A 26,704-nucleotide genomic window follows, 5' to 3' on the forward strand; every position below is an offset into this window, starting at 1 on the left:
CCCCCCCCCCAGCACCGCACCCAAAACAACGGAGGCGGAGGCGTAAAGCTCTGTCTAGTATTTTATTAGATTTCGTTTCCAATATGCCTGTATTGGAAGATTAGGAGACAAAAAAGGCACAAACTCACATTTAAAGAAACGACGAGATAATCTAACCCATTCTACAAAGTGTGTGTTGCCAAAGGAAAGAGCACGATGAACCCATCAGAACGTGTCGGGGAGGCCCAGTGGGGATGAACCCAGAGAGGTGCAGTGGCGAGGGGGCAAGCGGCCCCGCCAGCAAACGGGCCTGACCCGGGCTGCGGCGAGGTACCTGCCTCTGGACCCCCGAAACCCACCCAGCGTGGATCGGCGAGAGGGTCCCAGCACAACCGTCGCCCTAGAACAGACAAACAGCCCAGCGATAACCCCTGCGGGAGCCAGCAGGTTGAGGGGTTCTTGCCAAAGCCAATGAAAGACGCAGCAGGGTAATGCTGCGTGATCTTCGCTACGCTCGCCAGCAGGAACCAAGCGTCGAGGCTGAAAGGTCTTTACAGGATTTGTCTATCCCAAGGCTGAGGGATGCTTTCACTTTGGATTAAATTGGAAGGAAAGAAAGCAAAGGGGCAGGGAGGGGGGAAGTATTCAGGCTGGAGTTCCTGCATTCCCCCCCCCCAGTTTTTCCACTAATCAGGAAAGCATTCTGTAAAAGCTCTTACTCTGAAATCAGAGGATCAAAAAAGGATTGCATGGTGGAATGTTACAATCTGCTTCCATAGCGATTAGTGTCATCGGATAGAAAGCCTCTTGGGTAACACAAATTGAAAGAACAAGTGTGCTATGTGTATTCTCAGGTTGTCCTCAAGTGTAAGAATCCCTCAAAACATAACCAACAAACATGAACAGAAGTCAGTGCATAAATTCTCAGTTAAAAATACTTTAAACTGTAAGTGGGGCCTACACTCCTAGAATACTTCTTGAACAGCTATAGAAGATGCCACGAAACATCCTGGTCCCAAATAGCCTCGCAGATTAAAATTTAGTTTCTTCACCTATTTTACAATAAATTTGTTTTACTTCTGCCTGGTGAGATTGCTAAAAATCCCTCAAACCCCACCCCCACCCTGCAAAACTGTCTGAGGTCGCTGACAAGAGCCTGCCAGAGTTACTGGTACAATTCAGAGCTTATTGCACTTAGACATGAGTAAGGCAAAATAACAAACTAAAAATAAAGGGATAAACTGCCCCCTCCCCAGAAACCAAACGCCATCCTTTCCCTCCAGAGCATGCCTCATCTTCCCTCGCACTGAAAACAGTTCAGATCCCAGCACATACTTCTTCAGCATCGCACGGGATCATTTCAGGATCTCCTGCTTGCAGGAATGTGAAGGGCTGAAGGAGTCGGATGTATTACGGAATACCAAAAAGACTCCTCAAAAGTGGCGATACACCCACGACTGCATTTGGCATTCAGTATTTCATGTTAGTGCCGCCAAATACAGAAGTGGAAAATAAAGTGATTACTACTAGAAAAAAAGAAAATAAAAAAATCAAACATTGGGCCTTAGGCATAAGCAAAGAAATCGTTTTTTTCTCATATGTATTTAATAAAGCAGCATTTCTTTGATTCTGTTCTGCTTATTTGATTGTCTAAAGCTGATATCAACATAAGGATAGTTACAGTAAGTATTTGAGTTCATTAAATAACCAGAGCTCTTTACATTGTTTAACAGTATCCTTTGTGAATTATAGTAACTGACAGATATACTAGAAAACAACTGCAGGTCTTTATAACTTGCTTTTTCATAGCATGGAAGGAGATATTTTAGTCAGTCTTGCAGTGGGAAGAATATTATTGCTGAGCAGAACCACTGACCCAGGCACCTGGATGTAATCAGATACCAAGACTTCACTTGTACACCAGCTTTTGCTACATCCCAATTTGTCCAGGGAGAATCACATTATTAGTGAAAATAATTTTAGCTTTCTAAGTTATGGGAAGTCTTAGTAAATAAAGAACCAGGAAGTTGCAACATACGTCAAGCAACTTTTCATAATGGTTTTGTAAGACCGACACACGCAGCTGAAGGACAAGATAGCTACATGGGCCAAAGGGACCATGTACCACTAAATTGAAACTCAACGGTGATGTGCTGAAGGCCCTAGCATGGGGACGCTGAACGCAGCTTCTGTGCAGTCTTTAATTCATATGTGCTAAGACAGAACAAAGTAATGCCGTGCAGAAGCCACACATCACGATTCATCGCAGACCAAGAACTATATCTGGCCACTCCTGATTATGTATTCAGATTACATGCCATTAAATTTCTTACCCTGGGAGCAAGGGTCAGAGCATAGCATTTTGTGGAACAGTTTTGCACTCTAAAATACTGACAGTTTCCCTCTCCAAATAGACATTCAAAGAATGGTGAAGGGCTGGGCAGGAACAAAGGTGGCAGTTTATCCCACTTGGAAAAGAAAAAAAAAAAGAAAAAAATCTAAGTCACCACATCACAAGACTATTTTAGCTAAAAATGTCACTTGGAAATCAAACAGGGCCACATGGAAATTGGTCTGAACACAATGAAAAAAAAGGAGGGAGGAGTCGTAAATACAGCGATCTCTAAGTCACACGTCTCCAAGGAGCTACCTCCTTCATATACGTGCTAACATTGGAGTGCTTAGTACCAGACGGTCTATTTGCTCACAATATTAAGGGGCATCTAGAATTAGCTATGGGAGATTTAAAATCGCCTGCCGATTGGATATAGAAAGGCTTGATCCAGAGATGGTCCGTCAGTCAAGAGTGTGGATTCCCCGGGCCTTCCTGATGACTGTCTTGCAAACTAAAATAAAGAGACAAGAGGGAAACATTTTAGAACGACTTTGGAAGAACAGTGTGCCAAAAAGGAGTGTCAGACTGAACCTTCAGAAAGCAAATGTGAGACACACTGTCACCAGTGCAGGCAATGGCAATACACCACTGCATTACATTGCAGCACTAATCCAGAGCAGAATTTCCAACATAGCCTAAAAATTACAAAGAGAAATTGCAATTTAAACAATCTAACAAGTCCAGAGGCTACAATACCATCGAGAAGATCACCAACTAATTTCTCTAAGAACTAGGGCAAATGTGAATGAAGAAGAAACTAAAAAGGTTTAAGTTGCATTAAAACATTAAGCCTTCTTACTTGCCTAATACTATACCACATTTTTGTACAGTGTTTAAGAAAAACACACCAAAACCAAATGCCAAAATGATTACACAGTTTAAGAGAATAAGGTTCAATGTTCCCAGCACTGCTTACAGGTTATCATCCAGCATGCTGTCTAGAATACAGCCTAGAGGTCTGGCCAACAAAGGAAAATTCGTATCTGCTCTCCAGTATGATAGCCCCTCCCCTGCCAAGTTAGCGTACTCATAGTGAAATAGATAAAAAACAAGTCAAAAGCTTTAAAACTGTCATTGCTGCTTCTCCTGCAATGTGCAAGTGTTGCTCCAGGCCTTGGCCCATTAGTAAATACTGTTCATAAACAACGTAAGAAACACATTCCAAGCATATTTGCAAGGAATTTTCAATTTCCGAATGTATTCTAAGTATTTGCAGGTGTAACTTATTATTTTGGGACTGACGAAAGTTTCTCTGCCAGTCATGAAAAGTAATGCATGCATTACAGAAATAAGAATAGCGGTAAAGTCTACAAAATGTTCTAATACATTTTTCTTACACTTTTCTCTCTGACATTTCTTTAGAATAATTCTGAAACAAGACAGTAAACTTATTTGTCAACCTGTCAGTGAAACAGGTTCACTATAAAAACAATTAATACCACAGATTTGCCTGCCAGAAGCTATGAACAGGATCATTTCTTACCCAAATGTATTTTTTCTCCTAAACAGAGCAATACAGAGTTTTGTCAAACTCTCTTGATACCTACAGTGCACAAGGAAGAAGTCATGTTAGTCATCTGCAGCCGTCATTCCTTTCACTGGATCTTTTTCTCTCATCTGAAAGAGAAAACGCTATTCAAGTACTGATTCTCACATTATGTTATCTCCAAATTTATTGGTATGAAACACGTTAAGCTACCTCCTTTATGTAAGACACTGATTATATCTGAGCATCCCAAATCAGTGTTTGTGACTGTGTACATGCAGGCACCATTTTTGGTTAAGCTGCAGGTCTGCTAGGGATCTGGAACCATTCTCCAAAGGGCAGAGTGTACATGAAACTATAATGAAATATCCTGAGGCATGAAGGAAGACAAGGGTGCAGTGCAGGACACAAATCATGGAACAATGTACTTGTTATTACCAAATTCGTGTTTCTCACAGTAAGAACCCTGTTACATACCCCTACTACCTGCTTATACTACTTAAGAGCTAAAAATCCTTTTACTGAAATGGTTTTTGGAAACTAATGAGGACAAAAATGACCATTCAGCTTTGGGTAAAAGCTAATAGAAGATATTAAAGCAGTAAATGAATCATTGCCACTCATACCCTCATTACCTGTGGTTCAATACATTTATTGGCCTAACAACAAACAGGAGGAGAAGTCCATAATGATTAGAAGGCGATGCCAACACAACGGAGTCATAGCCAATCATTCAAATCACAAGCAGCATGACCTAAATAGCAGGAGGACAATACACACTATGCTATGACAATGCAGCAGTCTTTCCTCTCTCTACTGGAGTGGGTAGACACAGTTTCTCACACAACCTACACCTGCCCTGCTTTTCCACTGACCTCATCCAGCTGTCTCTTGGTCTCCTCCTCCATCCTACGAATGTCTTCCATAGTCAGATCAACCCACTTATCAAGCCAGCAAAAGAGCTGCCGATGGAAGTTTGTGAAGAGACGCTTTTCTTGCTGCAAAAAGAGGAGGAATAAAACATACAAGCAAGCTTACTCATAGGGCAATTAACATGGATCTAACCGGATCATAACAATTTTCAAAGACGTGTACACTGAAGAACCAGCTCCCTCACCCACCTTTCTATACAGCTGTCACAATTGGAAACTGGAGCTAGCTAATTTTTATTCTTTTAACAGAATATCTAGAGACTTGAATCCCCAGAGAAATGTTTTTTTTTCCCCAAGCCTAGACAGCAGCCTGCACATTGCATTGAAAGAATTAGTGAATGCTTTAGTAACTTCCTTTGATTTGACAGTATTGTTCTGACTGAATAAAGTGCTCCAGGTTGGGGTTACTTAGCGCACGATACTTGGCCTGAAAGTGCAGAAAAAAGGAGAAATAGAATAAGAGTATTTTAAAAATAATCCTTGACTTGCTAAAAACTGGAGGTTAGCAAGCGCAAAGGGTTGACATGCGCCTATCTCGCTTTTTTCTTTTGCAGTGACCTAAAAAAAAGCCTAAACTTGTTTTCCACAGCTGAAAACCTTTCAGCAGAGGTAACTAATGTGCACAAGCTACTTCAAGGTAGGAGCAATTTATTTCCATTTTATAGGAGATAAGCTAGACAAATCATTATATTAGACAGGGGTATACAATGCTTCTTGGAAAGTTCTCATTAAGGAAGGACACTTCAGTTTTACCAATTATGGTTTCCCATCTGATAACGTGCTCTCATCAAAAGCAGCTCAACTACTTTGACACAAATGTCTAGGTGAAGAGACACTCACAAAGAGAAAGGGATTTAAGATACCGCTTTGTTCAGGGCTTTTGTTACAGGTATTTGAAATCCTGCAGCAGCATGGTCATTCCCCCTTAGAGCTCTCTTTAGATTCTATCACCAGAGAATTGCTTTTGCAGAAGCAGCACTGTAGTTTATCAATATTAACTACTGAGAAGTCTCCATGATCTGAAGTCATAGGCATTTTATGAACATGGCATTGCCTGGAAAATTGCACATACTGATTCCGAGGTCTAGCATACTGATTCCGAGGTCTAGCATCCTGCTGCAGTTCATGGGTTATGAACTCTTCTGCCACAGAAAAAGCTCTTTTCAGGACAACAATTACTCATGTTTTAAGTTAATGAAGTTTCCCACCATCCGCTTATTTTCTAACACAGGTTTTTCAAGCAGCAGACTGGGAGCTCTAGGACATGCCAGAAAGAAAACATGACTAGAGCTCTAGGACTTGCCAGAAAGAACCTCAGCTGATTAGGATCAGATAATTGAAGCTGTAGCTGTCTCCCCACAAAAACATGTCTTGCCCCTGACCAGAATAACCCTAGTATACACGCATCATCTCATCATTCACAAATCAACTACCAAATGACTGCAGTTCTCAGGCTGATCTATAAAACAAAGCAAAACAGCCAGTTTACCCCCCATACATTACCCTCATACAATAGCCAATTCACAGAACAATCAGCCAGCCCTGCCCTGGGATTAGCAGCAAATTGAAGCCAACTCTAACTGACTGCAGTATATCAGGCAGAGGCCTTGACTGTGTTGCCTGAGGTGACATGACTGGGTTTCAAGTTAGTATCTCCAGGCAGGATACACTATAAGAAGAAGCTGAGGGGCTAAAGCAGATGGGAGATGAAACATTTCCACATCTCTCTCCATCAAACAGCTCACTTACCTTCTGTATAAAGTTCTCAACTTTATTTTGCAGACCCCACCACTTGAACTTGACTGTTACCAGTTTGTAAGCACACATGTATGGACAATCTGTCTGTTTCCCCAGCTCCTTCTGCAAAGACACAAAAGATAATCACAGCAGGATTCAGGTCCGGTGTCTCCAAGAAAGCAGCTCCTTCAGTCATCATTATGAAGTCTTTCCACAACTCCTCACAATCATCTTGCATCCTTACACCTTGCCTACCTTTTATCAACAAGTTTTGTCACATCCTTGCTCACCCCTTTTCCAGGGTATTTACGACCACATGAATGAAATGTGATTTTAGAATTTTCTAATGAAAATAGACCCCAGTTTCCTCCACAGGTGGCCTTCCCTCCATTTTGAGAATGGACCATTCCTTCCTCTCCTCTGTTCTCCATTTTTTCTTCCATTAAATTTATGTCTTTCCTTACCTTCACTGTTACACCATGGCTACTTAGTTTCCTTAAAAATCTTTTGACAAAGTCCCTATCTAAAACGTTTTGGAAATAGGTATCATCTGAGTCATCCACATAATTATCAAGCCTTAAAGAAAACTCCACAAGGTTTGTAAGGTGGACTTTCCTACTTCCTTTTAGAGGAGCCATATCCACTCTTCCCAAGTGGATCATATCAACCCCAGCTTCTAAGTTTGCCTGCTAGAGATCAGACTTGCACACCCGTAGCTCCCCAGATCTCATTCAGGGTCCCTTTTAAAGACTGGTATCACATTTGCACTTCTAGAGTCTTCAGATTCCAAGGATTTAAGTGAAAGGTTAAACACTGCTGCTCATAACTCAGCTATTTCATCCTTGAATTCTCTTGGGTGAACCCTTGGGCTGAACACCAGACAGCTCTGGCGATTTCTTGGAACTCATTCTATTTGTACCAAACTCTTCTATTTCCTTTAACTTCAGAACAGATCACCAGCTGCGTTCTATGTTTCCTTCTACAGAAGTGAATGCAATGTTTTACATATATGTCTGTGGCTCCAAGCCCCAGTATCTATACTTCAGTCATGCAAGCTGATACAGTTCCTGAACTCATGCAATACATACCTTCCAGTTGGGACCCAGAGGTCCACGTCCAGTCTTGACAGACTTAAATTTTGCTGGATCTTCTTCTGCCTTGTAATCCTATTGGATAGACACACAAGATTAATCACAAACTATCCTACTATTACCCAGCTGCTCACTGTCACAAAGGATTTATTTTTCTGGTGGGCAAAGACTAACCTCTAACTGCTTTCTCAAGAGCTACTGTTTTCAGACTTCAACATTAGGTCAGGCACTCTTCAAGGAAACATATTTCTCCCCCCTGTGCTGTGTCCTAGACCTATGTGAAGAAGTGGTAACAAACTGATATGACCTTTGTAAGGACTCCTTTGGGTTAAGACTATCAGAAGATCTGTAAACCCTCAGGATAGGTTTCCTGTAACCATTCATTCTCTGGGAGCTAAACACTGCTGCTGCAGGAAATAGCTATGCTCTGTGGTATCTAGTATTTTTCACAGCACTGTATCAGTAGGATGCTCACATATTGCACACTAGAAGAAGAAGTGCAGTCAAACTCATAATACCCCCAAAAAGAAAGAGGCATTAGTTATGCCCCCTATTGCACAGCAAATGATTTGCAGCATTCCCTTCCTGCATGTTGGATTAAGACTGGGGTGCATACTCTACTCCTACCCCCAATTCAATTAAACTGAAAACAAACTCAGTTTCGTGCCATAAGTGATCAACTGGTAGCATCTTCTTCAGGCTTCTTCTGCTCCAGGTGAATTCTCCTTGCTCTCTGGCAGCATTTAATTCAGAGTAGTTTGTATTTGCAGATACAGCTTGGTACCTGCCTAACCTATCAGAATTAGATGCTACTCATGTTCTACTCATGTTCCAACTCATATTTATTGGAAAGAAAAGCTAAAATAAGTACTAGTTCTGGTTTAATACCCAAGGCCAATTTTGATAACAGGTAAATTAGCCGTATTTGAATGGTATCAGAAATACTAAGTGGGGAAACTCAAACAACATTCCATTTTTATATAGTTAAGGTTTTCTTCCCAGCACTGTACAGAAACATCCCTTAGTTTCTTACAGTAACTGTAGTGATTCTTAGAACAAAGCATTAGCTACATGATTTCAAGATACACTTGTGAAGCCATGGGTCAGTTTCAAAAGGACACAGCTTAAAAAAGATCCTGTATGGAAAGGGCAGTGCCATTTCTTGTTATTCAAGCATTATAATCAGCTGCAGTGCTGTATAACTACATATATACACACTGTTACATGCAATGTAAGGCTAAGCAACACATTTTACAGACGGTATTGACATAGCTTTTAAAAGAGCTCTTCCTCTAGCTTGCTTAAACACTTCTAAGGAATGCCTTTCCTCCTCTTCCCGTCCTCTCATTTGTCCTGTTACCTGTGACCATCCCTGGGAACACAGTTTGTACATTAACCCTCTTTTAGCACAAGGCCTCCCACGCTAGGGAGCTCTTACCCACCTACCATACCTTGGGAAGTACTTGACTCCGATCAGCAATGTCTATATAAATAGCTTCTACATTCTTCCATACATCTGGCTCCAGTTTATGAACCTGCAGTGAAAGTACAAGACTAATGTAACTGATTCAACTACAGAATACTCCCATTCTGAGACCATAAAAAAATAGACGGAGATGCAGACACCCAGTCTTCCCCTGCCACGCACAGAGAGGACACCATGGTAAACACACAATACAAGATCTTCTAAAGAAGCAAAGGTGCTCACACAGAACAAGTGTTTGGGGGACAATTTTATTCAGCATATATGAGAAGCCAACGGGAGGGAGTCTCTGCCCTGCTAGTGTGATAAGCATTTCAAATCCAGGAACATAGCAAATAGACAGTTTCACACAGCAATTCTCTAATCTAGCACGGAAAGCAGCATTGTGACATTAAAGAGATGAATAAAACACACGACACAAGTACTTACATTCTCTTGTGTTCCAAGATCTGATTTATGCCAGGTTTCAATTTTGATCAGGAAGTCATCCTTCATATACTCATTCTGTCATCAAAATAAAGCTTCTTGTTATTCTTTGGATATATAACTTGTCTTCTTATTTGCTAGATAAGCAGTAGGAAAGTCAACTTAAAGAATTATAACTTGACTGGGGTTTGACTTAGGGAACTTCAGAATTATCTGTAAACACATAATTACTTTTAGAAAAATTGTTTGATCACTAAATACATAAGAGCAAATAAACCACAAGCTGTTCACTGAAAAAAATGTAAGTTCCATTGGTTTAGTGAAATATTTGGAGTTTATAAACAGCTTTTTCTTTAAAGGACAATATCTGCCACTCTAGAGTTTAGAAGGGGTAACAAGTTAACTAGGCAGAAATTGTCTTTTCAAAGAGATTCTTGATCTAGCACTGAGTACATATTTGGATGCAACTCTTCAAATGAACAACAATATTAAACTGATGTGTTGAGAGCTTTTGACTCTGGAAAGGGAAGGGACAAGAAGCACAGTTCTGCCAAGTAAGCAAAAAACTTTCCATTTCTCATTATTACTGTGAGTAGAAAAGGACTTCCAAAGGTAACCCTATCCTCCCTCAAGGGAGTAGAAACAAAAGCACAAGACAGTGAAACACTCAGCATGTAAAAAGGAAATATCATATTCAGAAGTCATTACTCAAAGGGACATAATGGTATGAGCTAACTTTATTTTAATCAGTTTATCTAGGCAATGGCACATTCCCATGTGTAAAGCTGAGCACTGCTGCAGTAAAGATCTCTGTCCCTAGCTACAAACTGTTTGTGGATATGCCACAGTTGGTAAGGGGGTTTAATCTACATGATCTTCCAATGACAAAAGCTAAAGTGCCTTTAGCTCAGGCTAAAGAGTTTCTTATACCCGGAACACTTCATTTCAGACATTACACATGCTTCCATAGGTCATCAGTAAAAACAATACTTACTGTAATAACTGGTCCAAGAAATCAACACATGAAAAGAAAGAGATACAGTACTTTAGTGAAAAAAGAATGTACAGCAACCGTCGCCCTCCTCCCCCTATTAGCAAAACAGGGACAACTTCAGCTTCCCAGGGCGCTGCTGACACTACTGAAGAAAAAACCCTGTAAGTCAATAAAAAACAGCTAACTTCACCCCCTTCTCTGGAAATTCTCAGAGGAGCAGCAATTAATTACGTACTGTCACTACCGCTCTCTGGACTCCAGCCAGCTGGATGAGAAGGTGGAATAAGTATGTTCAGCTGACGGCATTTTACCAATCCTTTCTCAGCTTGCAGATAAGAAACATCTCCATAGTTCTGAAGCAAACACATGCTGGATTTCAGGCCAGTGCAGACCTCATCACTCCTGCATGCAGTAACCAGACACTCTGCATCTCTACTGCTCATGGTAACTAAACTCCCTGGATAGTAAGGCTCAATTATTCAACACAGAAAAGCAATTAAAGATCCCGTAACAGTCAGCATCTGTTCTACCTGAACCATCAGAGTACGTTAGCAATTCTACTCTAAGAATAAGGATGTCTGAAGCTAGAGTTGAACTTTGCTGGTTTGTTCTGAAGTTTAACATGAGGGCTTTAGCAAGAAGCAATTTTGTTTTAAAGGTACTATTACAATTTGTGAGTTTCCAACCCAACACCCTGTAGACAGTACCATCCCTTATCAGCTATCATGCACATCCAGCTACCTTAATTGCCCACTGCTGGGCCCTGGACTGCTCTAAACCCCTAACAATTTGAAAATTGCTTTTTACAGCAATTTACAGAAGGCTAATTATTTAGACTGACAAGTTGGGGTGGAGGGAGAGAACAAGCAAGCAGAGTTGAGGCTAATTTTTAAAAGGCTGAATTTCATCTCAAAGAACATTTCATTATTTCTGCAAGAAGGAGTTTTTTCCTGCTAGTCCACACAAAATACTGAATAAACCAGCAGTAATTATCAACCAGAGCCTTCCCACCTTCCCATGACAAACTGCTTTTCCATCACTATGCACCATGACCATGCAGCTGCCTTAAAACAGGTTCCTTCACCTTCCTAATTTCTTCTCTGTGGGGAAGACTCCCCATTTGTAAAGCAAACAAATTAATCTCTTTAGATATGTCCATTAAAACTTAGATGCTCAGCTTGCTACAAATTACCGCCTGCACTTGAGGCATTACAGCAGCAACTCCTACACATTTCAGCTGCAGTTATAACTTCTCAATTTCTTGACATTTGGCCACAGGCATCTCATGCTGACACCCAGAAGAGTGGAACACACATCAAATTGCTTTTCTAAAAACATTTAAGCGACATTAATATTTAAGTCAGGCTGCAGAAAAGAACCAAGAATACTGTTCTCCTTGGCACCAGCCCACGGTTATAACTATTAGGCAATCCTCACTTCATTTTTACTGTAGAAGTTGTAAATCCATACGACGACAATCTCATTTACAGTTCATACTCTCAAAGGAGCAAAGCAAGGCTTCCATTCAAAGTACATAAAACCAACACATTACAGCACAAACAAGTGTGCAGAATTGCAGGAAGTTATAAGCTAGGTATTTAAATTCCCTCAGCCTTCAGTATTTCTTTGATAATGGTACATAATATGCATATTAAAGTAATAATTGAGCTTTTCAGAGGAGATATACAGAAGTGTAAGAAGAATAATCTCATATAATTAAAAAAATACCATGATGCACAATTAACTAAAAGTATTGCTTTATTCAAATTTAAAAGGCTCTATGTGATAGCTGATAGGCAAGCAAGCAGTGCTCCAGAGAGCAGCATGCTAATATCACCTTGGTACAGGAGGGCACAGGGAGAAGTACCACTGACTCCTACACAGTCAAACCAGGTTTAGTTCTTACTGTGTCCCTGGCTCTTAAGTTTCAAACTCTAGCCAGAGGATTGAATGCGAGCATGGCATTTTACATTGCACAAAGATTCACATGAGGCCATCCAAGTCTTCTCACGTACAACCAAAATATCTGAGCGTGTCCCAAAGTAAAATGATAATGCACAAGGCAGCCTACACCACATACATGGGTTCTTCCCTCCTGCCCAGTACTAGCAAGTGAAGGTTTCAGCAACTTTTCTGAGCTTTTCTTGATTCACGTCAGGCTGGCAGATTCTCTAAACAGATTTGTCAGCCTCCGCATAAAAACTGCCTTCTGCTCCAACCCCCACAACAAAGCACTTTCTATCTCATATTATATTGGTGTTTATTACAGTTGAGGAATTTTTTTTGTTATGTTATCATTTCTAGCATACCAAAATCTGAAATCTCTTCAACTGTGTTGGCAAGTCATGTACTTGATTTTAGTGTCACATTTTTTCCACTTAAGTAGAATGATAGCAGTGTGTAACTGAAGGATAAGCAGCTAAGAGTGACAAAACAAGCTAACTCCATACCTTTGTTTCAGAAATTGGTGGAGAAGAAAAGAGGAGGAGGAGGATATAGCTAGGCATTATGTCTAACAAAACCTACTGAAGTTGACTTCGTCAGATCTGTTTCCCCAATTTAAAGAATTAATGAAAGAACTGTTTGCATTTAAACCAGTTCAGTGTACTTAACGTGGAAATAAACTAGACATTTACTAGCTAATTTAAGTAATATGCAGCAAGAAAACTGCATTAAAATGAGAAGACAGGTTGTAAATAACTTTGTTTCAGCATCTTGAATTATGTGACACATTAAAAACTTATTATGTAGTCGATGATGACAGTATCTGAATTTTGTATTTGAAATATCCATTCCACTAGACTGCTGCATGTAATTGCATGTACTGAAGTAACATTATCCTCTCCCACTGCAAAGCTTTTTCCTTCTTTTAAAACACTTCATTTAAAATTCTCTTAAGTAAATTGTTGAAAAATAGATTTTTCTATACTGAGTTTCAAGAACAGTTGGAATTTTTAAGTTTACAGTTCCCATAGCAACTGTACCACTACCAAATAGCAGAAAATGTATCTTTCAAAGACACAAACAGCATAAAACACAGCCAAAAATACTACATAAATTTGGAGGCAAAGTCAAATTTGCAGTTCCTACAGCAACAAAGATCAGAAAAACAGTAGTGGTTAAACATTGTGGCTGATAACTTCAGTGAGTAAATAAGATACTAAACACTCCTGTAGAAAATGAGTTTGACATTATTTCACCACTTTGCACAGCTTCTAGAGCCTCACTCCAGACTTTACAGATGGATTCACTTTACGCTTGTTGGATGAGATTTGGGTATCTGTGTCAAGTCCCCAACCCAGAAGCAACTGTAGCATTACCTGTTCAACCTTCACGAACCTTGGATACTGCAATTGAGCAAATATCAATCGCATAATACTGCTGCTCCCATCAAACTGCACTAAGCAAGAGGCAACCAAGATCTTCCCTGTTCCCCGCTTGCACCTTCCATTTTTTTCCCCACCAGGCTATGCTGTGCTTGAGTACATAAAATAATCCCTCGTACATTCTTTTCACTAGTGTCACACACCTGTTCCTTTAGTAGGACTAACATCCGTTTCTTGGTCTGTTCTTTTCCACTGTCATTCACTAGCAGCATATCAGACAACAGCATTTATTTTACAGCACTGTATTTTGCTTTTCCTGACCACAGAAAGGGCTTAGAGAACAGAAATCTAAGGTAAGAGCTGAAACAGCTTCCCTACTGGTTGCCTCCTTCGTTATCCCCTCCTACCCTCCCTCCCACCCCCAAGAAACCAAAAAGCCAGCAATCCACAATCCTTCCCCACTCACTCACCAGTTCTGCAGTAGGGATAGGCATTCCATGCTTTTTCATGTATATTCAGAGCTCCTTCAGGGGCCAGCATTCTCACAAATGCTGGCACTTTGCTGCAGAATTTGGAAATAGGAAGGAAGGCATTGATAAGAACTACATGTAAGGAGAGCTATGGCCCAGACACTCAGAGACAGGCAGAATACACCTGAAATGCAGACACTAGAGTCTTGCACGTGTGCACACTGGTGGAACTGGTGGGGTTCTCCCCATGCCCAGTACGATGATTTCCAGAGACTGCCGAATTGGACAGGTTAATCTAAACCTTCTTTACATAATGAAAGAAAAAAAGAAGGGGGAAAAAAAAAAGAGGCTGAAAACAGGTTGAAATCTAGGAGGCATCCTGCTCCTTAGCCAAATTCAAGTATCAAAATACTGGGTAACAGGATCATATTTGCTTTGAAAAGCTCAGAGCCAGATTTTCTTGGGACAACAGCCACGCTTACAGGGGCGGACAGGGGTACCAGTGATGCTCACTTCCAGCTGTACCATGTGCCAGCTGCTGTTATACTCCTGTCTTACCTCCATGACTTTCAGCCTTTGCATCATCTGTGATTTACACAGTTGCTGCAACCCTATTGCATCTTCCTCCAGTTCCTCTTGCCCAACTCTGGGAATAAAATGTTTCACATACCTCTGTAAGTGGTAAATCTTGTGTGTGTACTGCCCACGCTCTCCATCTCTTTCGTAGGGTTCGTTCACCAGGACCTCCACTCCTTCACCTCCACCAGTTTCATTTTTACTGGCTTCTGCCACAGAATACAGCTGTCCCACTTGATACTAAAGAAGTTAAAGACACATTGTTGTGATAGCTATAATTTAGCAGAAGTAATAACTTTACCAGAAGAAGCCAAGGATAAATTTATTATCTGGGGAGATGACAGGGAAAAGGACATCCACTTGTGTGTCCAGATAAGCTGCTCATTTAATTGCATTTTGATATAGAAAGCTTAGTGGTAGTTAGGAGGAAAGCACCGCCAATAGGATAGTTACCGTTAACCCTTAAATCTCAAGCTCCAAACCAACACAAATTGAGGAGAAAGTAAAACAGATTAAAGGAGTGTCAGGACAACATTTAAAGAAAACACAGGAGACCTCAGGCATACAGTAGCAAAATCCATTGTTTTTCAATCTCTTTGGCACACAGGTGTCTCAATTGTTCAGGTCAAATGGAAAATAATGCACTGCCAGTCCTAAATTAATAAGCATACAGTACTTTATCCAGAAGAATCCCAAAGAACTTCACATGAAGTTTTTTGACAAAATGGCAGTATTATTTCCCAGGAATCACTCAAACTACTTCATACTATACAATCCCTTTCATAAGAAGCATGCCCAAATGATTCACAGGGAATAGCAGAGGAAAATCAAGAATGTGAGCAAAACAGAACATTCTTCTCTGCAGAAGATGTAAAGACTAACACATTCTTGCCTCTGGTAGCTAAAAAAGGGGATGCAGAGCTCAAAAGAAATACGATCAAATGAAGAAAATTCACACAGGACTCTTGGAGGCGAAGTCAGATGAGCAGACAAGGTTTGAGGACGAAGAAGCTAAAAGCACTAAGTCAAAAGGAAGCGTTCAAACTTAACACAGTTAAGTCTTCAAAACTGAAAGTGAGCAAAACCAGCAACTGTTGCCAAAGGAGTAGAGAGAGGCAGTCTGAAAGCTAATCCGCAAAGTGTTAGGCATCAAAAGTGCAATGATTAAAAAAAAACCCACACCAAATCCCAAAAAAACTCCAAACCATAACTAGAAAGCAATGGAACACTGTTCAGGCCTTCTTCCTTTTCCCCAGCATAGGACTGTGCATCAGAATCAGGAATAGCACTTACCACTCCCTACACTGAAACCCAGGCTAGAAAAGTGGAATACTGCTCAGAGCTGACAACCCAGAAATACCAACCACTGGGCTGGTACATCTTCAGCAATGAAGGAAGATTTCTACAGTGGTTAAATTTTGTTGTCAGAGCATCCAAAGTAAAAACAGTACCCAAGCTCTATGGTGTTTTGTACCATCTGGTGCTACCAAAGACCAAGAAAACATTTATTCCTATTAGAAGAGGAGTAGATGGTAAGCCAAAGTAATAAGGCTAGATGTCCTGGCCTCAGTCAATCTAGGGCAGGGCAAAAAGCATACCAGAGGGATTTAAACAAGGGCTCTATACAGTCTCAACTTCAACGCATAGGCATATTAAGTAAGCCTGACTACCTGTTAGACTATCCCTGAAAACAAAACAAAACAAACAGCCATCCAGTAAAAGTAATCTGTAAGAAAAGCAGTCTACAGACCACTTCAGAGCTAAGAGCAACAGCTCTGCTGGTTCTCTCCAGAAGGTACTGGCCCAGGTTATATAAGGACCCCTCACTTGGCTGGACAGTTCCTGCACTGTCACCAGCAGATTGGGTTTCAGTCTGGATTTTGGGCTGCAATACAATTCTCTGCCTTCTGACATTTCATACACTACATTGCTTTCCTTATGACTCCTTACAGATGACCCATACAAAACAGAATACTCACCTCCCTCCAGGAGAGCAACACATGAGAGTTGTGAAACCTTAGAAGCGAGTTGATTTAGTCGAGTAAGACACATGTCCACTCATAGAGAAGAGAACTTATCATGAGTTTGGCAACTACAGCATTAGAGGGGAAGACTGAATGGCTTTGACTGCTTTGCAGCAAGTCTCAGGACAGGTCTCCAGGGGCACAAACTAATTCCTCTTAGTAACAGTCTCTCATTCATTCCTTCTCCCTTTTAAATACGTGGGTCAAAGTTCAGACACTAAGAGGATAAGCCCTTTGGTTTGGCATCTTCACCATTTAATCTTCCCTGTTATTTCTGATCCTTTAATCGCATTGATAAAAAGAGGAAAAGGCCCAAATAAAACTGTCCCAATGAACAAATCCCACAGCATCTGCCCACAAAAGTTAACAGAAAAACTGATTCTGGCTCCATGAAGTCCAAAGTGTCAGGCAGACCCATCCTTGCAGACCCGAGAGCTCCCAAAAACCTTCTTCTCTTCTGCAGGACGTTATCCCACTTGATCTGTGCCTCAACACCTCTTATACAGCTGACAGCATATCTTCATTACACCAAATTTCTTTCAGAAGGTCTGATCTCAATGTAGCCATCTTCAAGAACAGTTATTCTCCTGAAAGCAGCTTTGAACACAATTAATAAATAAGAGTCCTTTGTGTTTGGCAAGCTCCTTCCGATGTGAGAGGAACAAAGAGGCAGCACAGAATGTGTACACACAGCTCTAATCCATACCAGCATTTCAAAGTGGCAGCTGGCAAGACACCCACACAGCCGCTCAAGTCCACACTCTCAAAGTTGGCACTGTGCAACGTGATGTTGGTCAGAGTACAAGAGTAAAGGTTAGCACCTAAGATAAAACAAGGTTCTTTTTCTTTTTGCTCCCTGCAGTGCGACTATGTATAAAACAACACAGGAGCGCAGCTTGCAGCCTGCACTTGAGCAGGACCATGTTTTGGCAGAGTTTCCTAGTAGAAGACAGTCTGCTACAGTCTAACTCCTACATCCCAGCCTTCAAGTTTTAGTCATCACCAGGGCTTCTCCTCCACCGTTTTGTTCCCATCTTAGCAGTTACGTGGCTAACTATTCAGCGTTGATCTCTTTATTCATCAAGTCACATCTCCCCAGTGTCTTCCTGATCACTGGTTTCCTCTTGAATTCCTTATTATTGGTTAAGCTGCATTTGCTAGGGGTGAGGGGACTGAACACAAAATCCCCAGCATATCACAGAATGACACAGAAGACTCCCTCAGCCCTATTACAATGCCTCAAAGTCACAATTAATTCATTCTCTATCTTACGCATTGGCATCAGACTTTTGGCAACAATTTACATGCTGAAGGTGTGAACTCTTAAGTCTTTCAAGCAAAAATTACCCATATTAAAGTGAAATCAGAAGTCCTCTTGCTAGCCAGAGATGCTTAATGAGCAGCTACATGGTCAAGAGCCACAACAAGTCTCCAGAGCCCTATTTAAGAGTTTTGTGCTCAAGGAAATCCTTGAAAGCAATGAAGTTCTAAGAGCTGTTTTGTAGTACAGACAGCAGTGAAGTGACCAAGTGATGCACAGATAATGTCAGCATTTTTCCACACAAGAAGGGGGATGAAGCAATACACAAACTTAAAGCAGTAGTCATCCTTTGAGTCAATATTGGAAATAAACTTTCTCCTTAAGCATACCTTTAAAACTACCATATCACATAAGTACATATGCAAAGCTAAGCTAACTTAGAACTCTTTCCACTTAAGGAACTGTTTCCTGAGAACCTTGAAAAGGGGCATCATTCAGGCGACATGGTGACCATATGGAAATCTAGGGAGAAATTAAGTTTGGTCAGGTTGGCACTCTATCCACAATCCAAGCACATTAAGGTGTTCTCTCTAGTATTTTCATTCCTTCTCTTCTAATGTTGTTTATTTGCTCTTCACTTTATAGACTTTTCAGCAGGTTAATCAACTCTCTGGAACTCCTCCGATCCAGAGGAGAGGAATACACCTTCTTAAAGAGATGACCCCAGGGCATCCTCAGACAGGGAGGTTGCTAGAGACTGACAGATTTACATACCGCCCGAAACCTCAATTTTCCACACAGGCAGCCTACACACAAGGCTCAAACATGCCTGGCACTGAACAGCCAGGCAGGGAGGGAAAAGAGCATAGTGAGGGACTCGCTTTAACTGGATGAAGGTTAATCCTAGTATCAGAGAACACAGAAAAACCCTGTGCTGGGTTCTGTCCAGTCTAACCCCCTCAAAGAAACAATCTGTATACTGATGCTTTGACTTTCTCTTTACACAGCTTGATACCTAGGAGGCATATCACTACGAGGCAGGGCTCCTGCTATTCATGCTCAGGTCTTCTGTTTATTGAGCTCTGGAGTACATTACCATTTACCCATAACTTTCTCTAACTTGCAAGTTTACATCTTTTGCTTACTTGCTAAAGCTTATCATGTTGGTCCTTTCTTTGTCAAGGACTTCCACCCACAAGTAGCACTCAGGCACAATAAAAGATCCAAACATACCTACTCTCAAACTTTAGTTGGACTTCTGTTAAAACTGCTTGAAACAGATTCATGCAGAAAGCATATAATCTACAGGTAAGGAGTAAGCACAAGACAGACTTCTGGCATTAACAGTCTCATCAACATAGTACACAGACCTAAAACCACTCTCTGATCAGAGGTCTAGGCTTTCCATCAGCGTGTGATGCCTGTCACAGAAGACTGATCCACAGGAACAAGGAACTCAGCTTAGACATTGCTTTTCTTTTACTAGCCAGTCTCATGGCTGCAGGAATACACTACACCAAGTTCTAAACCGTTTCTGTCAAAGGAGTAGAGAGTTATAAAAGGGATGTGCTTAAAACAGTGCTGCCATGATCCGGCTCACCACTGCCTCTGCCACAGTAGCTGCTATATTCAGGGGAAAGAAAAATGCACGAGTGCTGTTATTGCAGCTCTCCTTAAGACTTAGAACAAGCTCTTGATCGGAGCTCACGAACCAAAGGCTTACAGCTGAGGATCACAAGGGAAAAAAAAAAAAACAAAACCTCCAGAAGAAGGAATCTACTACAGAAATGCTATAGACTCAGTCATTTCAATTTCTCATCTACCTTGCTAGCATGAACATTAAAAAATTGAAAACGGTGATATGGTCAAATTCTCTGCAAGTGTGCTGTTCAGTGCAGAATGGAGGAGGGAAAGGTAAGTTGCAACTCCCAGAGAAAACAGCAGGGAATCAGCCACAGACTTTGCACAGCTATTCCACGGCCGGTTTGGCAATCAAAATTACCATCTCCATCATAAACTACATTTCTTCTCTCAATTAGAGCTTTATCTAAACAAAAAAAAAAGTTTTATTTCTGCAAAAGCTAGAGAAGACAGGTCTTAAAGAGTCCTAAGTAAGATATACACAATCTTTCTTTTGCTATACCAGCCTCACAAATCAGAAGAAACTGTTGCTCTTTGTCTAAGAGTTTAAAACAAAAGAGTTCCAGCAAAACACAGTTTAAAGGGTAATTTAAATCTGTACTAAAGCTTCCTCTTTATGTTAAAAAAAAAAAGAGAAGAGAACAATAATATTAATCAAAAGGAAATTGCACTTCAGAACAGTCTGACAAGTCAAGATTTGTAATCAACACATCTGAAAGTACTTTATAGGAGAGGGTATCAGTATCCTCAGGCTTAAAGAAATTCAATTATTTGGTCAAAATTATGGTGAATGAGTAACAGCACACAGGGGTCCTGAAGACAGCTATATTCTTCTCTTGCATTTTCCAGTTTTTGTTCATACAAACTGCTTTGAGCACAAGTTTATTTACAGTCCTAAAGAAAGGAAGCAACAAGAAAAGGACTTACCTCCTCCACAGACACAGGCAGGATAACACGGCTGAAAGGAAATACAGAAACAGAAAGTTAACAAATATCCCTGCAGCTGCAAAACTTACATGACACATTCCTCACGGCAATGGCTACACAGCTCTCCTCTCCCCCCAATATTCCAGCATCCACCTAGTGCTGGCATCCCTAGCACTTATTCTTTAGTCCCAAGACTATTTATACAATAGCTTCAAAGAGAATCAATACATGATATAGCATAATTGCAATCCTATACTAAAACTGTATAATTCTCAGAGACCCTTACTGGTAATATCTTACCAGCCTACAAATCTACACAGCATCAAAACAGTTGCATGTTCCTTCTCACTACATCCTTTCAACAGTCACATCTTATTTGTCATCAAGTTGTTGTAGAGCATTGCTATGTGCTTCAATAATTTTGCAGAGATCTGTGATAGCCACAAGCCACTGCAAGATTTGTCCTATCCAGTAGGAAACAACACTAAATAGAGAACTATATGGAAGGCTTTCTCAGAGCTGACTGCGAAGGAAGGTCTTGCCATTTCTATACATGAGTCACTTTTTTTTCACATTGTGGTTTCCTGAATGCCTCTTAGAATCAACTGACTAGACTACAGAGCAAGAACTGCCAGAAGTCACGCTGAGATTTTTTTTTAAAAAGACAAGAAGAAAACTAAATTTAAAGCTGATAAAGATGCATGCATGTTAAGACCTTTAAAAAAAAATATTATATATATCTCCAAAACTAGATTTGTATTTGACCTCTGCTTTCAGTAAGGATTATGTTGAAACAAGGAACCAAAGCAAGATACAGATATGAAACGATACGGCTACTGTGGGTGGAAGAATTCCCAGTTCTTTGGGAATTAGTCTCAAAAATATTAGGATATAATGGCATCAGAAAAAAGTCCCCTTTATTAATAAACTGATTTTTAAAAGCAATACTGGTGAAAATTGAATTTTTCTTCTATGCTAGAGGAATGTCACCAATAAGATACCACAGGCCAAACTAAGAGGGGCAAAAGTTTACAGATTATGCAAGATTACTGATGACAGCAATGCTTTATGCTGGCTGCAAAGTACTGCAGAAAGAGCTACTGAGAACTGCAGAGGAAGCTCAGTGTCAATAAAAGCAGAATAATGCACGATAGGCACTTGTTTTCCCCAAACACATGGGGTTAATGAGCCACAAATTAGCTATCGCCAACAAATATCTTGGTGTCCTTATGGAAAAGCATCTGGGAACATCAGCTCAGCAGCAGTGCAAAATTAAACACAACATCAGAAATTGGAACACCATACATACACACACACACACAAAAAAGACAGTTATGCCACTATGATCTCTCATGCATCAACATCTTGAATATTGCATATATATTGCAATCATATAGTTCTGGTCACCTCACCTCAAAGAGGATACAGAACAAGTGAAGGAAGGCAAAAAAGATCATCGGAGATGGGAAAAAGCTTCTGTGTGAGAAGAAAGTAGTTAGACTAGGCTTTTCAGCTTGGAAGAAAAAACAGTTAAAGGGTTAAGATGTGGTATAAAGCATTAGAGAGTCATGAATGGTGTGAAAAACTGAATGGAGAATGAACAATGACTATGTCTTACAACAGAACGAGTCAGGACAGAATAAAAATCATTAGGCAGCAGATTTAAGACCAATCAAGTGTACTTCTTTACATCATGCATACTTAAGTTATGGGATTCCTTGCCAAACACAAGAAGTATAAGCAATTTATAAATGGGATTTGATCAATTCATGGAAGTCCGTATGCCACTTACTGGTAGGATATACTGAACAGCAATCATTCTACTCACTATTTATATGTTGTTTCCTAAAAATATCTGCTAGAAGGCAAGATGGAAGAGGACCTTTGGTCCAATTCAGCATGGTATTCCTTAAATAAGGGAGAACAAAAAAAGAAAATGGATTTCCACAGGTAGACCATGCCATCAAGCATGACATTAGGTTAGTTAACTGGATAAAACTGCAGTAAGAATGAAAAGAGGGACAGGATGATAAGAAAAGGCGAAAGACCAAGAAACAGGGAGGAAACAAAGGGTTTGGAATGGAGTTCAGGTATTTTTCTTTAGAAAACCTGGCGTAAAAAGATTGATGTAAGCTAATGAAATTCCATTTAGGAAACTGGAAGACACTAGATCTGAATATTATCTTAGAGTTCAATGTTCATGAATGGAGAAACAGAAACACAAAGAAGTTAAATAGTTTACAATTCGTTTAGCCTAGCAAACAAAGAATGCGGGGGATGACTAATACTTATAGGTAGTCAAGTGATAAAGAAGGAGGAGGGAAGACTACTCAAGAGGATCCAGAGGAAAAGCTTCGCAGGAGCAGCAACAGGAACAAAGACTCCTAACTTTGGGATAGAACTTGATCAACTTATGATAAATTATACAATGTGGTTGCCTGCCATATCAAAGGCTTGAAAATGATGAAGAACGCTTAAGATCCCTCCTAGATTAAAATCTGCCTCAAATGACAGCAAAGGAAAGTACAGCTGCAGAGAAGGTCAGTGTCATTATCGTAACTTAACAGGAAAGGGAAGTGAGTCTCTACACTCTGATTCTCCTCAAGGTCTTCCGATGCAGTTTAAATCAAAAGGGAGAGCAAGCAAGACCTCAACCAGCATTTACAAACCCTGCAACCAAAAAAATACAATCAAACAAATGAACAAAACCCATGTAGCTTATCTGTAGCATGGATAGCTAGAAATGAAAGATAAGTCTGAAAGACTGATAAGACATCAAATGAAAACATTAAAGCTATCACTGCGTAACCAACAGTACAAGACACTCTACAGAAAAGATTATACAGATTGTCTGACAATAAAAGATGTGACATCAGGTTTTTGTTATATTGCTCTATTTCTGTAACATCTCCTAAAATACCTATGGAGCACATAATAATACCCATTTGATTTAGTAGGGGGGATGTGACAAGGGGTCACAGAGATGGAAGAACAATCTGCTCAGTCGACATGCAGTTACAGCTCACTTCTATTTTTACCACCTACACTAGGTAGGCAGTAAGGCACCTGTATGCAGTGTTGGGGCAACCAGAACTAATAAAACAACAATAGCAAAGTACTTCAAATATCCAGGTCACACCAAAACAAGTAGTTTCTATATGCCTTAAACAACTGCTTCCTGGAACATGAGGTTTAGTCATAAAACATCTCAAATAGCATGTAAAATGGGCAACTTTCACATACAACATCAAGGAAGATATATACCAGAACCAATACAGCGACACAACTCAGAATGTGCAACTGTTAGAGCTGGGTGGGAATCCCAAGAAGTCAAAAATAAATGCTCATTTCTCAAGTACAGTAGCAACCTTGACTGTCCTTAGCGCCACTTATGTCTTAATCAAAACACAAGGAAGGGAAGAAAAGAAACAGGACAATACAGCTAATGACAAGACTTAAAAGGTTTGGTGACCCTTCTGAAAATAGAAATGGAAACCTGTAAAAAGAAACAAATTTAGTAACTCTGGTCTTTTAATCTTTAGTCTTAACATTTACACTTCACATTTTGTTTCTGGAACAGGCAATGTGAAAGACCAGTAGATATGTTGATTTGGTGAGGTAAATTATAATACCAAGTAAAATGACTTCTGGAAGTAATGCTCATCAAAATGAATTTTTCATACTCTCAGAAATCTGAAAATTCAAAGTACGTACGCTCCCATCTTTACGAGACACCCTGTAGGTAGCATAGCTCACTGGCAAGTGAGCTGTACTGCAGTACAGGGCAAGAGATTGTAAGCAGAAGCATGAAAAAGATACATGAATGTGAATAGAAATAAACCAGACAGGTGCTGTAAGAGGAAAAGTACATTAACCAACTAAATTAATAGGAAAATATCAACAAAACAGATGTTATAGAAGAACAAGTTAATTATCTTTTCATGCACCCAAAACTAAGCACTTAGCCCAGGCTTCTGTCTGCTATCCAGTTTAACACTACAGAAAGTAACGGTGTCTTGATGTTACAACGACCAGCGCTGCTGCTGCTCTTAAATTCTACATCCCTATTGTTGGATAAAAACAGCAAGTGTTTAAGGATTGGTGAAAAAAAGTAAGTTAATCAAGATTAAAGACAATGATCAGTACAACCCTTAACATAGTTTTAATATTTAAATCCACACCATGGTCCACGATCTGGCAAAGTAATTGCTATAAGGAGGACACTGTCATGTAGGTAAATGTATCTAAGAGAAGACCTGAAAACCCACTTTATCATTGGGAACACAGCTATCTTCTATAGCGGGAAAAAAAATAGAAAAAAAAAAAAACCCTCTTCCATCAGTCCAAAACAAGTTTAAAATGATAGAATGCACTTCAGTTAAGAATGCACTTAAGTTAACCTTAAGAATTCAGGAAAGAAATATGTGCAGTAGTATGCAGAGCTTGAAGACACCCAGCCAAAGCGCACGGGTCCAAAAGAGCACACCACGTTAGCAAGCAGAAAGCAGCTGAACGAAAGACTACGAAAAGCGACATGACTAATAGTTACACACACACACACTCACACAGATCGTCCAGCCTGTTTTCCACCCCTTCTTCCCCATTATGGGGCAGAAGAACCGCAGCAGGCTCAGGGACAGCAAAGAACTCCAAGGTGAGGTTTCCACATCAAGAAATATTTGGGAGCTGTCTCAATTTCTGCCACATTCGCTCTTGTTGGAGTCTCTAGTTAGAAATTACACAGCTAAAGGGGAGGAGGGGGATCAAAGCCAGGCTGGACACTCAGCCCTGTTACAACGAGAAGGAGGCAACGTGCCGCCGCCTCCCACAGAAACCGCTGTGCCTTGACCCGGCGGCTCCCAGCCGCGGTGCGAGCCCAGCTCCCGACTCCGGCAAGGCCCTCGGCGCCATCAGTCCCCCCCCGGGCCACCGGGAACACCCGCCCCCTCAGTGCGGAGCCGGCGGCGAGGAGAAGGGGCCGGGGAGGCCATGGGGGGCACAAGCCGGGCCGCCCGCCGTAGGGCTCCCCCAGCCGCCCGGCCGGGCACCGGAGAGCCGCAGCGGCGGTGCGCTGAGGGGGAGAGCGGGAGGCCGGTGCCCGCCGGTTGCCCAGGCGGAGGGTGCCGCTGGCAGCCGCCGGTTCCCGGGGCGCCCCCACCCCGCCGCCGCCGTGACCTTCACTCCCGCCTCCACCGGCACCGCGGCCCTCACACAGAGCTCCCCCCTCCCTCTCTCCGCGGCCCGACGCCGGCCGCAGTGCAGGGCAAGGCCGGGCCGCCCCCCGCGGCCGGTCACCGCGCCAGGCCCGGGCGAGCGCCGCCGGGAGCGGACAGGGATGACCGGAGCACAGCCGGAGGGGTGAAGGGGGCCGGGGGGGGGGGGGGTAAAGCTCCCCGCACTCACTATTCCTTGATGAGCACCATGGCGGCGCCGCCGCGCGCCTCCCGCCCGGGCCGGCCCCGCTGAAGGTGACAGGCGCCTCCCGGCCGCTCCGCTGGACCGCGCCGCACCGGGACGGCGGGGGGGGGGGGTGGGGGGGGCCGGGGCGGCGGGAGCAGGGGCGGGGCGTTTCTGCGGCAACGGCTGCGTCATGGCGCCACGCAGGCGCCCTTACCTCAGCAGCGCGCGCGCGCCGCGCGGGAGGACATTGACCGCGGGGTGAGGGCGGGGGAGCGGGCGCGAGACCTTCCCGCCCTTCCGCGCCGGCGGGCGCGAGCGAGCGTTTCCGTCAGCCCGGGCTGAGGGAGACGCGCTCCCCAGCACTAACACCTGCACGCTCCCTCCTCGGGGTTTGTGGCACCTTTGGTCAGTAACTAAAAACCCCCTCTCTTTTCTTGGGGCTGACAAACGACGTGGGTATTAAGGTAAATAGCTAGGGGATAAGCCAAGGCTGCAGGCAGATGGGGTAAATGTGTCTTCTGGGAATGGGGCGCCACCTGGTCACCAGGTCATGATT

General features: G+C 41.8%; 1 protein-coding gene across 1 annotated transcript; it reads right to left on the reverse strand.

The window, feature by feature from the left end:
• Positions 1-43: 43 nt before the first annotated feature.
• On the reverse strand, positions 44-26,301 carry PITPNA (phosphatidylinositol transfer protein alpha). The gene is made up of 12 exons (XM_072882029.1): positions 26,152-26,301; positions 20,749-20,779; positions 14,990-15,135; positions 14,320-14,411; positions 11,935-11,942; positions 9,533-9,607; positions 9,072-9,155; positions 7,618-7,695; positions 6,542-6,652; positions 4,736-4,858; positions 3,922-3,991; positions 44-2,825 (listed from the first exon to the last, which is right to left on the reverse strand). The coding sequence occupies exons 1-11, from the start codon at positions 26,169-26,171 to the stop codon at positions 3,944-3,946; spliced, it is 816 nt and encodes a 271-aa protein (XP_072738130.1). The 5' UTR covers positions 26,172-26,301; the 3' UTR covers positions 44-2,825; positions 3,922-3,943.
• Between the last annotated feature and the right edge of the window lie 403 nt (positions 26,302-26,704).

The sequence above is a fragment of the Ciconia boyciana genome, chromosome 17 (genome assembly GCF_034638445.1).
Source record: "Ciconia boyciana chromosome 17, ASM3463844v1, whole genome shotgun sequence".
Classification (NCBI taxonomy): Eukaryota; Metazoa; Chordata; class Aves; order Ciconiiformes; family Ciconiidae; genus Ciconia; species Ciconia boyciana.